The sequence below is a fragment of the Melozone crissalis genome, unplaced genomic scaffold (genome assembly GCF_028551555.1).
Source record: "Melozone crissalis strain CALT ecotype California unplaced genomic scaffold, PUWL_Pcris_2 ptg000016l_1, whole genome shotgun sequence".
Taxonomy (NCBI): Eukaryota; Metazoa; Chordata; class Aves; order Passeriformes; family Passerellidae; genus Melozone; species Melozone crissalis.
Window position 1 is genome coordinate 5,955,938 of NW_026535794.1, and position 16,179 is coordinate 5,972,116.

General features: G+C 40.3%; 1 protein-coding gene across 1 annotated transcript in view; it reads left to right on the forward strand.

The window, feature by feature from the left end:
* The window catches only part of LOC128935769 (sodium channel protein type 5 subunit alpha-like), a 218,077-nt gene that overhangs the window by 108,332 nt on the left and 93,566 nt on the right, over positions 1-16,179 (forward strand). The window contains exons 13-16 of the mRNA XM_054274301.1: positions 3,122-3,254; positions 6,788-7,026; positions 11,872-12,045; positions 13,455-13,811. Coding sequence (XP_054130276.1) covers positions 3,122-3,254; positions 6,788-7,026; positions 11,872-12,045; positions 13,455-13,811 — 903 coding nt within the window. The remainder of the gene's footprint in view (positions 1-3,121; positions 3,255-6,787; positions 7,027-11,871; positions 12,046-13,454; positions 13,812-16,179) is intronic.

Genomic DNA, 16,179 nt, shown 5'->3' on the forward strand with positions numbered 1-16,179 from the left:
TGCTATGCTTAAGCCCATCTTCACATAATCATTTTGACATAGTTCAAAACTGTAGGCAGTGAGAAGAAAATATCTCTGTTATGCATCCTCATTTACATCTAAATTACTGCATAGTATATTTGTCTCTATAGAATTTAGCTAATCCAAAGGAGGAACTTTTCCAATTCATCAGGGGGCAACAGAAGTAATCTTTTCCTGCTGGAGGTGCCTATGTTTAACTCCATTGTGATTTCTCATCTGGATCCTAGGGACACTCCTTGCATAACTGCGGGGACTGCTGTTATTTTATGTTTAATTTCTATAGAAATATAAGTACAATGAGAAGCTGTACCTGTGTGTGTTCTCTCAGAGATGATAATAGCCTTTCTGCTGCCTGCTTGTCCAGTTCCTGGAATTGTTTCTGTCTCACAGTGCAAAAACTGCCAGTTCCTTGTGTGACTATCAGCCATCTCTGTTCTAAAATAAATAAAAATAGTATAAACCCAAACCCACGCATAACTATTCTTTACGTATGGTAAAAGCTTATGACCTTCCTTAAGGAGCTTTAGTAATTTTAAGCAATTCACCTGGATGGAAACTTTCTTTCCTGGAAAAATTCTTCCTAGTAAGTGACAGAGTGGCTACGTGCTGGATTTACTGCTCTGTTGGCAAATCTTTGCCCAGTGGCACTGCCTGCCACACACTGTGTCATCTGTGTCTCTGCTCTGTGCCTGATGCCAGGGGGCTGGCAGAAAACAGGGGCTTGGTTCAGTTAAATAAATTTAAAAAAAAAATAGGAAAAATGAACCTGTGAATGTTTTTCTTTTGCGTTTCTACCACTTTGCACTTGTGAATAAAAGGTGGCTCTCAGGTAAAGGACTCTTGGGAATGAGGTTGTCTGATGACATGTTACTGGTACATCCTATACTTTAGGTCAGATAGGATGGGGAGAGGTTAGAGCTTAAAAAGACTGAAATAAGCCACAGAGGTTTGAAATTTGAAGTTTTCTTATGGTTCATTTCACAGAGGCATACTTGTAGTTTGGGGGTTTTTTTCCTATTTTACTTTGCTTTTCCTTTCTTTTCTGTTTAAATTTATTCTACTTTAAAAAATTGCCTCCCTCCTGTTTTTCTGTCTAACTCTTTCTTTTTGGTACCATGTATTTGTTATGTATTCCAAACTGCTGTGAATGATTATGCAATTTTGTAGATGCTTTCTTCATTAATAAAACATTTGTTGTTTCATTGGTTTTTATTGGATGTTTTTGAGGTGAAGGAAATCAAGCAAACTAATGCATCTGAAACACCATTCCTGGTATTCGCTGGCTCCTAAGCCAAGGAGAAAGTGTTTTCTAGTTGTGCATGACTCTCTTTGAAGAGTTTCTGGTTATGACTTTCCCTTTGAGATGACTTAGTCAGTAACTCAATGGGCAATGAGCAGATTCTGTTGAGTTTTTCTTTAAAAGGACATTTTTGAGGGGAAGTAAAGGCCATTTTGAAGCATCACTGCTTTTCTGGCCCAGCTAATGTTTTAAGTTCTTGCTTTCAAAGTCTTTACTCTTCTCTGGCCTCACAGTGATTGGTTTTTTTAACTGCAGTGCTTGAAGTGACCTGGGACCAGCATCCTGGTTATCATTGTCATTGTCAATCATGGCCAAACATCTTTGTCCTTTGCTGGGGGTATCTCCTGCCCTAAAGAGGTCCCAGTCCAGAAATACGGCTCATAAAGCTTCAGTACCTTCGTTTCTTGCTTTTCTTGTGGAATTGGCTTTCTTGAAGAGCATTTTTGGTAGAGAAATGGTGAGAAGGAGAGAGCCTGGGTCCCTGGGCACAAACAGCAGAGCTGTGGAGCTGCAGCTTTTGGCACATCTCAGTTGGCATTCCAGGTGCTGATCAGGGTGATCAGGGCCATTTCAGACCCAAGTGATGAGAAGATCCAGAAGGCTGAATCTAATTCCTGTAGCTCACTTCTCATGGAGAAACCAAAGCAGCTACTCTGATATCTGAATAAACCAGAGTTTCTTATCTTTGTAGGGATTTCTTCTCATTTCCTGTTTCCTTGAGCTATAGCACAAGAGCCATCAGAATCCATCCTCTACACCAGTCTTGTTACACAATGTCTGGGTGCTTGAGGACCAGGGCAAGGGCTGTTAAACATTTATTTTGGGAAACTGAGGGTCTCAACCAGGAGGTCTGTGGTAGAGAATGATGTTAAACCTGGCTTTCCCAGGTTCTTGCACCTCAACCACTTTTCTTTCCACCTGTGTGAGATCTGGAGGAGTAAACCAAGTGGGATTTGTTCTCTATATGAATTGAGAGCTTGTAATAATAAAAGCCTTAACATCTTGCTCCTGTGAGCTGACAATATGAAGTGTTTCATGCAGTGTGTGTCTTCAGCTACACTGTATTTCTGTCTGACTTCAGAAACCCAAGCCTACAACAAGCATAAAACTAATTTAAAATGAGACATTAAACAAAGACAGTTTGGGACTTCTGTTTTTCTGGTATTTGATTTCTTTGGGATTTTTTTTTTTTATTCTTTTCCTTGAGAAACATGAGAACAAGGGTTAGGTTATTTATTTTTTCCTGAGAAAAAGAAAGCTAAGTCTCTCCCCTAATTATGGAGCTTCAGAATCCATAACACCAAAGATCACCACAATGACAATATGTTCCTGAGATTTGGCAGTGTTTCAGAACAAGGAAAAACATGTGTTGGGGAGTCATTTTGCTTGGTATGATATCAGAGGTCTGCAATGGAGCTGTTACCCACGCCCTTTTCTTTTTCTAGCTGTATAATTAAATACTTAACACATTTCAGAAATAATGGATTAATTAATGTAATTAAGTAGGCCTTCTTTCACAAGCAAAGAGCATGGGAAAGCAGCACTGCTATTCCTCTGGCATTGTAAGCCTTCCTTTATTTTCACCCACAGCTTACATGAAGGTGAAGGGCAGAACAAATTCTCCAAAATTGCTCAAAGTGCCATTTTCAAAACTATGTCCCACCAGCATGCCTTTAAACACAAAAGTCAGTGAGCTTTAAACTCCTCAGATGACAAAATTAATGCTTAGGCAGTTTTGAAATTTTTACCCAGTGTCTGCCTTGGATTTACTCTGCTGATCCAGTGTGTTCCTTTGAACAGACTTCCCCCTCGGATGAGGCAAGCAAGAAACAGCTTTTAATGCCCCACCGGCCCTCAGTGGACCACTCAGAGGAGCCCTTTCAGAGGCAGAGGGCAGTGAGTGCTGTCAGCATCATCACCAGTGCCCTGGAAGGTAAGAGACATCCTCAGTTTCCCAGCTCAAAATCATCTCTGTGTTAAAACGCAGGAAAAAAGTGACACAAAATGCCCTGATATCGTTTTGAAAGAAGGCACTAAGGGTTGTTATTGCAATGCCTATAACAGAAGCAGCACAATCGTTATCTTACCCATGGACTTGTAAAAATCCAGAGAAAATGCCATGTAATCAGAATTGGAGCTGTAAGATTTAAGATTTTGGGCTGTTGTGGTGTTAGATGGGCACATGGCTCGCTGGAGTGCAGGGTGTCAGAGCACCAGCCTGGTTTGGAGAGACTGACTGCACACGTGCTGGTGCCTCATCTCACTGGGGCTGATGGAAATCCTGGCATGTGCAGAACCTCCAAATTGTCAGGGAGGAAAGTCTCAGAGTCTCGAAGTCTCTCACAACAGGGGCACTGCAGTGTTGGAGTCCCACCACGAAATTTGAGGATGCTCAAAGGATGCTTTAGCCACACAACTATTTCTCAACAACTTTTTCCGCTGCTCTTCTCATGAGCTACAGGAGAATTCTCCTCCTCTGGGTTTCCACAGGCAGGAACTTTGCGTGTTCCTCTTACAAATTTATTGGCAGCAAGACAACTAGAGCAAGACCCCCACATTCCCAATCTTTTGACTTGTTGCATGAAAGGGCTTCCTACAATTTCTTGTATCTCCTACACAAACAGGAATGAGAGAGGAGGTAGCACCACCAAAGAGCACAGAAAATGTCAGTCAAAAACACAGTAGCAAGGGAAATTGTGGATTCTCCTGCAGCCTAATTCTCTGTGTGACTGATGGACAGGGACTCATAGATGGGACCTGGACATTGCCCAGTGTGAAACCACAAAGCCCTTCCTCATCCTCAACTTTTTACCCTCCCCGTGATTATATTCAGCAGTATTGTGGCTAGAGGAGATATTTCTGTTTGAATGAATAAAGAGCTGTGTTCTAAATAGGGAAATAATTGCTTTGGTGTACTCCAGTGTTTAATGTACTCTGCAAAGGTTTTATTTGTTTTCTGTGGGGTTTTTAGCAATTAGCTTTGTGACTGATTTGCTCTTTGTAATGTATTAAGAATGCCTAAAAGGTCTGGACTTCTGGAGTTCTTGTTTATTTAGTGGTATTTTTCTATTCCTTTATACCACAGAGATAGAGACCATCCAGTCTAGGATAACTCAGAGGACATGGCACTCAGGAATGTGCTTTAGTGGTGAACTTGGCAGCCAAGGGAGAACAGCTGGAATCAGTGATATCAAATGTCTCTTCCAACCTAAATGATTTTATGATTCTATGTAGAAGAATCCTTATCAAATATTTCCTAACTCCCAGACTTTGATTAGTCATTGAAATTGAATACTTATTAACAGGGAATGTCAGATCAGAATAAAATGTATGACAGGATTTAACCATATTCATGGCTGTAAGATTTGTGCCAAACCTTGAAACAGCCAGACCAGAAATCACTTCCCCTTTACTTATTTGGTTTCTGCTCTTAGCTCTTGGGCAGTCAACAACTGTCTGTTTTTTCCAGACATTACAAAGCCTTGCAGACAAGAAAGGACCTATTTCTGTTTAAATTTAAAAATAAGAGGAAAACCATCACAATGCTGGTTGTATTTTTCTGATCATTTTTAACAGTAGCAGAAGAAACAGAGGCTAATTTTACTTTTTCTTTTGCAGATATTAGAAAAAAAATTAAATATCCTGTGTTTTCCAAATATCGTATTTACTAGGAAAGGATGTGGATTATTAATTGATTTAAACCATTTTAATGCCACATCACTGCCAAAAGACAACAGTCATACCCTCCTCCTTCTCTGTGTTCCTGCACTTTGTGTGATTGGTTTTCAGAGAGACCAACAAGCAGAACCAGCTCACCCAGAAGGTCCAGGAGCACAAAAGCTGGCAAAAGGACAGAGAAATAACATGTGGATGAGGCTGAAGGGGGTGAAAAAAAAATCTTTTAGCAGCAATCTGGACTTAAAGGGGCTTACGTTGTGAAGAATATGGTCTAGATTTACCTGGAAAATTAGATCCCTAAGGAATTGACTGCCTTAAACCCTTTATTGCTTTCTGAAGCAAGTTAAAAAAAAAAAAAATTAGAATTCTGCATTGAAATCCATGGTTCTCAAATAATTTTAGGGTTTACCTGTAAACCCTCTCTTTGGAGGTTGGAAAGAGTAATTTCTTGGGATCAATTTGATTTCCCAAAGACCTCAGAGCAGTGTAGATGTGTGTGCAAAATCTGTGCAGGTAGGACACCATAGGGCGTTTTGAAAGCTTGATGGAAGACACCTAATATCACAGTTCTGTTGTCCTTTGAAGAAGAGTGGATAAAGAATCAGAGAATCTGAGGAAAAATTCTCCAAGACCAGCAGGTCTAACCTTTGATCGAATACCCCCATGCCACCAAACCATATTGCAAAATGCCGCGTCCTCTCGGTTTTTGAACACTTCCAGGGGGAATGACTCCATCTGTGCTTAACCACTCTTTCAGTAAAGAGGTTTTTTTCCCAATATCCAATCTGAATCTCCCCTGACACAGCTTGGGGCCATTTCCCCTTGTCCCAAATGCTTCCTGCCTTGGGAGAGGAGACTGTTTATGAACTGATTGAAATAACAGCCTTGGCTGAAGTTTTCCTGTTATCAGTGCAGCTTCTAATTATATAGACTAAAACCATAATACAGCATTCCATGCCCATAAAGGAATCAGAAAAGGAAGGCATTAAGCAATTCTGCTGATCATTGTCATTTAGCCATTAACTGTCTCTTTTTTGGACTTTTCTTTTTTTCAGCATTTAACACAACTTATGAAGATATTTCAGTTATTTTGTGCATAGGTAAAATGAGCATGTAAAAGTGGCATTACAGGCAATATTTTAAGAGCACCTTTAAAAAGCACATTTTTAGTAGCATTTTGAAACTGGCTTATGTGCTCCATGATTTTGTCAGTGGGCTTTTCAGAAAAATCAGATATTTAATGCTGTTTTCAATTGCACATCAAGGACAGAAACTCTGTTGACAACCAATGATACTCTGGTCCTCAAGTACTTAAATAAGCTTTAAATATTGGATTTAAGTTCTTTCATCTCTTATCTGCTTTAAAAGGTATTACTTTAGATACTTTGAAAATGTGAGCAGGGAATGAAAATTAGATATTCCAGTCTAAGCTAAATGAAGACTGTGTGTTCTTATCCATTTGAAATTGGCAAAATGGAAAACAGAGTAAGAATCTAAGCCTATATATAATACCAGACTTCACATATTTAGTGTGATTCTCACTTTTTGCCTGTGACACTTTTAAAAGGTTTTTGCTTTCAGAACAGGTCACTGTCTGCTAAGTGCAGGTCAACTGGCTAAAACCCCAAAGTGTGTAATTTGCCAGCCTGTTAGGACAGGAATATTTTTATCTTTGAAAAAAGTTTGGAGTAATTTGTGGGCCTTCCTCTGTGTAATGAGTAATTTTAAGTGTTCTCTTGTCATATAACTCAGTGTGAATTGACTGTGACTTTGCTGCTTGTGACTTAGAGCTTGAGGAATCGCACCAGAAATGTCCTCCCTGCTGGAACCACTTTGCTGTTAAATTCCTCATTTGGGATTGTTGCCCACTTTGGCTTTTAATCAAGAAATTTGTCAAGTTTGTGGTCATGGACCCGTTCACTGACCTCACCATCACCCTGTGCATTGTGCTGAACACGCTCTTCATGGCCCTGGAGCACTACAAGATGACCAAGGAGTTTGAGCACATGCTCTACATTGGCAATTTGGTAAGTCAGCCTGAGCTTGAAGTGCCACCTGAGGGGTGAAATTTCCTGCTTTTTAAAGTTTTGGCCATGGGAATGTCCCACTTTGATAACTGCCAGCATTGCTTTGCCTTTGTCAAGCAAGTCTCGCCTTCTGAAGAGAACTGAATGAGGAACAAGTGTCTATTTTTGTCAAGCTAACATATTCTGATGGTATTAGTAACCATTAAAGCCATGGTTTTGGGCTGTTCCTGATAGATATCTGTTTAAGGATATGAGATAAGAGAAAGGTTAATGAGCTTTATTCAGGTTTTCTGGTAAAGCACCCATAAGGCAGAAGTTCTTGGTGACTAATAGTGACTTTTATGTTAAAACAGAAACCTACAGAAAAAAAGCAAGGCAAGATCTTGGAGGGAAGTGGAGTTGTGTTTGATCATGGGTTGATATCTGTGCTGGAAGGTGTTGTTGTGCATCTTCTACATGAGCTGGTTCCTGTGAAAACCCCAGGGCAGAGGGGACAGGGAGCAAAGCACAGCCAGTGCTTTGAGGGGAAATTTAATGTGCAACCCAGAGCAGGTGGGCGTAGAGATACAAAGCAAGCAGAGACCACACTTGTCCCAAGAAAAGCAGAGGGACAGTCCACAGTCAAGCTGCAGGGACAGCAGAAAAGCCTTTCCAAAGGCAATGAGATACAATTTGTGACCCAGGTAGCCACTAAAACTCTGCAGTTACAACACAATGGAGTCTTTTTATTTATTCATCTTTCTCTGAGTTATGTTTAAAAGTTGCCACATGTTACTGCTTTCAAACAATGTTTACAATCCTTCTAATTGTAGAAGAGTCTGAATTAGAAAATTCAGCCACCTAGCTATGGCATGGTGGGATTGCCCCTAAAATGTAGTGGCAGCAGCAGAGATATCCTACAGGAACAAAAGTGCTCTGGGGAATCTGGAAGGTGGATGCTGCTAAGTTTGCATTTGAGGAGCTCACAGCAGAGGTTAAAAAGCTCTTTATTTCTGTAAAAACAGAGGTTGCAGTATCTCAAAGCTGGATTAATGTCACCTAATTTTAGGTATTTACAGTGTAGGAGTCTGTGCCAGTTGTGTTTGTCTCTTTTTAAAGTCAGTGGAAAGTGATGGATAGTTTCAATCCCCATTAATGTGATGTTGTAGTGACATTTACTTTTGGATAAGGTGAGCAGTGGCCTGTAGGGCTGTGACTGCAGTGGCCATTGACCACAGTGGGAGCACACAGAGACACTGCAGGTGTGGGACCTGCCTTTAGTGAGAAGTTTCTCATTCTGGTACATTTGGGTAGGTAGCAGCAATAACCAAGCATTTTGTATCAGTCCTAGAATATGGGATATAACATATAGATTTTTTTTTCCTTACTCTGGTCCTTGTTATTTCCAGCTCTGGGCTTCCATGAGCAGGTTGAGGTTACTCCCCTAGGCTGTGGGACCTGTCTCCAGCTTTTCAGCTGATGTGTCTTGGCAAATCTCCCTCTGTTGTTGTGCTCACCAGAAATCTGTTTGGGTCTCTCTTGCTCCAAAGCCATGCTCCTGCCCTCTGCAGAAAGCAGCAGATAAGGACAGCTTGGAAATCATCTTACAGGACAGTACACAGCTTCACTTTGCAGCCAACATTCCTTCTTGCTGCTCAACAATTTGTGGCCTTCTAAGATGACTTGAAAAAATTCCTCTGCGTCCATCGAAGCAGGTGGCAATGCCTCCACTTCCCTCTCTGGCACGTGGGATAGTCAAGGTGTCTGCTCCTCACTCTGCTTTTGGCAGATCAGCCTCCCCCTTTGCAGACCACAGGCAGTGAAATTTTAGCCCTTGGCTCCCCTCCTGCCAGCACAGCTCCTGTAGACCTGCCAGGGCTGAGCAGGGCTGTGCCAGGTGCCATCAGGAAATTAGACACTCAGGAGAGACAGGGATTTTTGCAAACAGGGGAATTTTGCAGAGAGACCTTTTTTTATTTTTTTTGGGTTTTTTTTCCTTTTCCAGAGAGGGAAATTTTGCAAAATTTTGACAGAAAAACAGAGGAGAAAAATCTCACTGTGTGTTTCTTAGCACTGCCTAGAGCTATTTCTCTTCCTTGTGCTGAAGTGTAAAGTAAGCAAAACAGCCTGCCTGCATTTTTTGTAGCAGGCTGATGGCTCGGGGCTCCCCTTCTCCTGAGATCCCAGCCTGGGTCTGTGAGAGCCCAGCCTGCCTCAGCTCACCCTCACCAGCTTTACAAAACCCCTGCATAACTGGATTAATTGTGAGCAGAGCAGGTCAGGGAAAGGTAACTCCATTTCGTGGAAGATTTTGCAAAGTCATTTGTAATGAAAATTGACATTTTTTGCAATTCCCTGTGAAAGGGAAGGGAGTCCCAGCTCCAGGGCAGGCTGCCAGGTGGCTGCATCCCCTGAGCTGCAGACTGGCAGCCCCCCCTCTGCCCCCACACTGGCTGGCTGGCTGTCTTCCCGTTACATCTAACCCTCTTTGAGTGATTATGCTAGCATTAAACAGGGGAAATATTAAACAGGGCAGGTCTTTGGCTCTTTTTTCTTTTTTGTTTTTTTTTTTTTTTGTTTTTTTTTTTTTTTTACTCTGAGCAAATGTTTCTGAGAGAAATGAAAGAATAAAAAATGGAATATGGATTTTCTTCCTCTGGATCTGCCAGTCACTGGGGCTCTCCTGCTGGGATTGTCCATCTCCTTCATTCAGCATCTTCCAGGCCCCTTTAGCTCTTCCCTTAGAGGAATGAACATTTTCAAACGTGATCACAAGGCCAGCCGAGCACGTGTACAGAGTTCATCCACCCACACAGTACCACCACTTAAAAAATGAGTGGAGAGAGCAAGAACTCCCTCAATTTCTGTTTTCCTTTAGAAGCTGAGGCACCATTATGCAACATTAAAGCCTAAATGGCTGAGACGACAGATAAAAGGGTTTTCTGTTTGGTTTTTTTTTGTTTTTTTTTTTTTTTAAAGACAAAGTGCTCCACATCAGCAGTGTCATATTTAGCACCAGTGGGATGTTAAGCTGCTTGTTTTCTCTCCAGCCTTTATCACAAGAAGCACCCAGCCCCTTGTGCAGGTGCTGCGTGGAATTTGTGGCTGGTACATAACACACAATTCCTGATGCCTCCAGGAAGGCTCAGACATTTTGCTGCCTTGCTGTGACATTTCCTTCTCAGAAGGCTATTGATTAAAATGATTCAGGCAAAGAAAGTGATCCTCCTGAGTAATTTTCTCAGCAAGAGGGTTGCATAATGTGTGCGGCGTGGTCTCGTAGTTTTTTAAGGCAGTCCCCTGGATAGAATTTCACAGACATCCAGTTTTGTCTTGCTCTCTGTCCCAGGAAAAAATTGAGCATCATGGTGGGAATCTTTGGTATCTCTAACCCCTGTGACTCACAAGTTCTTTGCTAATTAGAAATGTGAGACAGGTTGTTTGTTGTGTTCTTGGTATGAGGTGGTGATGGGAAGTTGTTCTATTGCTGCAATCCAATATATCATTTTCCTGAGGGGAAACAGAAGGTATCTTCCATAAGGAATTGTGTAAAATGGCCACTTGGAGCAATTAATTCCTGAAGAATTACACAGCAAAGCCAAGCGCTCCTCAAATTCAGGCTATGATAATTTATTTTTATTTTTTAATATCATAATGGTATGATTTTACTCCTTCCCTTTCACGTCTCAGTGGGTGTCTCATCTCTGTTGCTCAGAGTTGATCAGTTTTGCTGCGTTAATGTTGCAAATATTCAATTTCTGGGAAGAAAAACATTTCTCCTTGACTGTATATTAGCGATACATGACCTCTGGATTTCCCCCTCTATTTTGACCAACAAAATGCATTGATGTTGATTGTTTTACAGAAAACCATGCATTTGAATTTTAAAGATATCAATTTCTGCAAATGTATCTATTTCTATTTCAGAAATTCCAGAATTTTCCAGAAACACAAAGCTCTGGGCATCTTGTTCTAGGATATGACATTAAAATAAAACATTATACAACAAATTTGGTGCCCACATTTTGTCATTTTAAGTTGATTGTAGCATTGCGCTGTGCATTTAAAACATTACTTAAGCAGGACATGCAGAAGTACAAAATCTGATTCTCTGGGATGCTTCACAGGAATATATTAAAAGTGAATTTGCTGTCAGCAGCCTTCCTTTCCCTGCTCCCTCTGCCTCATAGGTATATTTATATGTTGTTTTAAAGAAAAATGTTCCAATTAGAAGCTCCAACATATGACATTTGAACTGGGTCATAAATAACCAATGTGTTCCCAGGATGCAACGAGAAGAAAATTGCTGTGACTATTTGTAAAAAAAACCAACAAAAACCAAACCCACCAAGACTCAAATTAGAGTTTCTAATCATCTCTGCTGCCAGCAATAACCTCAGAATAACTGGAGGCGTGCATTGCCCTTCTATTGATAATAAGAACAAAATAAAAAGGGATTATACACCATATACACTGCAACACAAGTAGCGCCCTCAACACTCTCCATTCACTTAGCTTTCTCCACTGAATATATAGATTTAATCTTTATAAAAGACACCTTTACACCTTTTTTTTCCCTTTTCTCTTTTTACCACTGTGATTATTCAGATGATGGAAGGAGATAGAAATGTATGTTCCAATACAGATCCTCAAGACAGATGTCATTACAAGTTTACAGAAGTATCAGCTATTATTGTGAAAAGACTAGACAAAATTATAATAGGGATAAAGAGTCAGCCACAAAAAAAGCAAATATTTGTTTGAATGTGTGTGAGTTTCTGCTGGGTTTACTTGTGAGAGTGGAAACTCCACAAGCAAGGAGTTGTGCTTAAAAGGTTATTTTGACTTCGTATTTTCTTTCTGCAGGTCTTCACTGGGATTTTTACAGCAGAAATGATCTTCAAAGTAATTGCCCTTGACCCCTACTACTATTTCCAACAGGGCTGGAATATTTTTGACAGCATAATTGTTATTCTAAGCTTGATGGAACTGGGTTTGTCCAGCATGGGAAACCTGTCTGTTTTACGCTCCTTTCGACTGGTAATGGTCTTATTTTGTTCTTAACCATCTTTTTTTAATTACACATAAACTCTGACATGAATGCAACGTATTTTCTTAAAATGCATCTGCCTATAATTGCTGCAAGCTGGTGAACAGTATGTGACACTAATTACTGTGGGATAAATGGAATTGTTCCAGATTTACATCAGGGTAAATGAGAACATAATTTGATTCCTTCTAGCTGTGCCAGGTACTTGTAGCACACTTAAAATATTTGAATTCCAATTTGTAATAAAGATCTGCCATTTTATACCTGTGCACCTGTTAGCACAGACAGTAGAAAATTGATAGCCCAAGAAATGCAAGGGCTGATAACTTGTTGTTTTAGGAGCTGTTATTCCTAAATTATGTTATAAACATGCCACTGTTCTTTTAGATGTTGTCAAAAGAAAATGTCTTTGAATTATTCAGAGAGGGATGATTTTTTTTTCTAGAACTGATCAGCATAACATAGCATCTGTCTTTCACGGGAACTCCTGAGCTGTCAGCTCCTTTGTTAAGCAGGGGACAGTGGTGTTCTATTAATGAGAGACTGGCAACATTCTGGAACAGAAAAGTACTTTCCTTGCCAGCCTGACATTTGTGTTGCACTTCATGTACCAGGATGTCCATGCTAATTATTCTGGCCATGATATGGCTTCAAAATTTTTAAGATCAGGAAAACAAGCCCTAGTGGTTACATTTACCAGAAGAAAATGATTTTTTTTCCACCCAAAATTCTCTGCATTGCTCAAAAATGTAAATTTTCCATCACTGTCCTAAGTGTCTCCCTCCGGTTTTTTGGAGCAATCCTGCTTCAATAGGGCTTAATTTAGACCTTCAGCTGAAAACACAGCACAAGGGCTAGGCACCATTTACATCCTTAAAATAGGTCTTAAGTGGGCCGTGGGCTGTGCACAGACCGCGGGATCCTCGGCACAGAGGTGATTTTCACCCTGGGAGCTAACAGCTAATAACATCTGACTGAGACTTGCTCTGAAGCACAGAGGAATTCCTTCTCTCATTATGGGACCAAACCTGAAATCCCTCCCTCCAGATGCCTGCCAGGATGTTTATTTTGAGGGGGAAAAGCAGCACAAAAGAAAATACTAAGAAATAGATGTCATTCTTCCAGCCTTTCCCCACCAGTGGGGGAATGTGCCATTAAAACCATGTCTATCTAACCAGGCAGGGCATAGCTCAGGAAAACTTAATTCTCATCTGAGAAGCCCAAGTGATGTTTTATTAATAGAAGTAATGAGGTTAACAGGAAGTATGGCTAAAATCACCTCGTACCACACGCACTGCGGCATTTAACATCTTTCACGGTTTACTCACCTGAATAATTCATTGGCTGAAATGGCTGATGCTCCTGTGAGCTGACACTGTTGTTTATGTTCTGTTCACAGCTGAGAGTCTTCAAGCTGGCAAAGTCCTGGCCGACCTTAAACACGCTCATTAAAATCATTGGAAACTCAGTGGGTGCCCTGGGTAACCTCACCCTCGTGCTGGCCATCATCGTCTTCATCTTTGCCGTGGTAGGGATGCAGCTTTTTGGGAAGAGCTACCTGGACAATGTGAAGAAGATAAGCACCACTGGCAACCTGCCACGGTGGCACATGAACGACTTCTTCCACTCGTTCCTCATCATCTTCCGGATTTTGTGTGGAGAGTGGATCGAGACCATGTGGGACTGCATGGAAGTAGCTGGGCAGCCACTGTGCCTTCTTGTCTTCTTGTTGGTCATGGTGATAGGAAACCTGGTGGTGAGTTCTCAAGACGTTTTGGTTATTTTTGCTTCCTTTCCTGGTGGGCATGTGCAAATGTACTGTTTTTTAATCCAGAAACGGCAAATCTCACATTGCTCTACAATTTTAATTCAATGAACCGAGTTGTCACCAAGACAGATTTGCTCCTATCCCAAAGCTGCATTACTAGTTGGCTAGTTGGAAATGAGGACTTGCTGGGTTTTCCAGAAGAGCAGATGTTTTACTAGAAGAAAGGCACATGGGTTGATCACAGTGATTTTATATTTTATGCTCTTCATGGGGATGAAGGCTTTCCCCATCTCTTTTCTGTACAGGTGTGAGTATCACCTCACCTATTCCTGTTTTGGAATATTTATTTTTCCTTTCACTTTTATATATTCATATTTATATTTCCCTTCACTTCTGGCCCAGAACACACAAACCTTACCACAGCAGTGTCTTTGAGAGGAATTTTGAATGTCTTTAGCCTGCATGTTTTAGAAAGCTCCAGGTTTTGTTTACAGTAATGTCACTGGCTCACTTGCTGGTTTTTTAATAGACTCTCCCATAAGCATGGCTTACACAAGCTCTGAACCTATTAAGACTGAATTATATTTCCCTGTTGACATCTTAAGGAGCGCTTTGCTGGCTTTCAGTCATGGTGGAAATGTTTTGCCTGTTCAGCTTGCAGAGCATCTTTGACATTGTGGCTCTAATGGCCTTACTGTTTATGTAGTGAGTTATTTAATAGTAGATGCTGCTGTAAAAAAAAAAAAAAAAAGTTGTTTTTTATGCTACCAATTGCTTTTAGTGGTTGTTTTGCTTTTAAGTACCCAATGTTGTGGTACTCAGCTGCTGGGGTAGAAAAGTTCTTGAAAGAGCTTGTAGAAAAGCAAAGCGTGTTGCTTTGCTCACATTAACTTAAATTTTAACAGTTACTTCCACATGAAAATGTTGGTTGCAAGAGCAAAGTATATTTTTGAGGGTTTTTTAAAATAAAAGTCAAAAGACTAAACTGTAATTACTCATAAAGTGAGAAATTATTTGCAATTTTTTCTATGACTTACCGTTTTTATATTTTTTTAATTAAATTTGATTAGAAGAGCAGGGGCAGAATATTACTTACTTTATTTAGGAAAAAACATTATTTATTATATCTTTTAAGAGAGTTTAGCCTGAGATCTAGAAAGTTAATTTCCCCCTGCCATTAAGCAATGTGTTCGGTGTATGATGATGAAAGCTGGAAATAATATGTGTTAAATTCTGGGGAAAATGTTAACATTTGAAATATTCATGGATTATTAAAAGATGTGAATTAGCAACATCTGATACCCTTAGATATTAACACTCATTAATGTGCACAAGTTCTGCTAAGTATGAAATCTGTCTCAGAAGAGACTGCATTAACATTATCTACGTATATTTAACCTTCAGTGCTCAAAAAAAAAGAAAGACTGTCCCAGATGTAAAACCAGATATTGAAAAACTCTGTCTGCATGGAGAAGCTGAAGTTATTGGTCAGCTGAAAGAGAAAATTGCTAGGTTTACTCTTTTCAGCCAACAGTTCTGTAAGGATGTGGCCAAGACTGATAAAGAGGAAGAATTCTTGTGTTTGGGTTTCTCATAGAAAAAAAAAGAAGGAAATTATTTATAAGCAAAATAACAGCAGTTTATGAATCATGAGACTCATTCAGTGCCAACATGGAGATTTCATGATGTTGATTAGCAGGTAGAGAGGAGGTCATCTTACACCTCTGGCATCAGAAAAATTGTTGCTTTCTTCAGTGTGAGTGGATTGAAGTCACCAACTCACTCTCATAACATCATCAGGCACAAAACTTCTGGTAGCTTAAAAGCACCATGAGCCCTTTCAAATAAAAATACTCATGTGCAAAAACTTTAACCTGTAACTCCATTGCCATCTGTGCCAGCAAAGAAAAACTTGCTGAGATACTTTTTCCTCCTCTGAGTTTAAGGAGTCAGTTCTGATAAAGAATATTTTCCTCAGGCTTTATCTCATTTGCACTCAAAATTCTTCCATTGTATCTGGAGGCATGGAGAAAATATTGGTGTAGCATATCTGTACATGCACCTAAATTAAATACTTTTATCTGTCACATCTGCCTTTTGGTGATGTCTGTGGTCGCTTTCCCCACTGCAAGGCTGAGGATTGTGGAGCAAACTTGCACCTGAACTCCTGTAAAGTCTGCAAACTGGTGCTGAAATTGTTACAGCGACTGCAATTCTGTGGTATATTCAGTGATTGGATTGCAGCCTCACTAACATGAAAATTCAAAAGAATGGCGAAAGGAAAGCCAGGAAACTTAGTAAGTGCCCTGGGCAACACTGTGTTATAGAGCAGTCCAGTTGTTGAAAGGAATTTTAG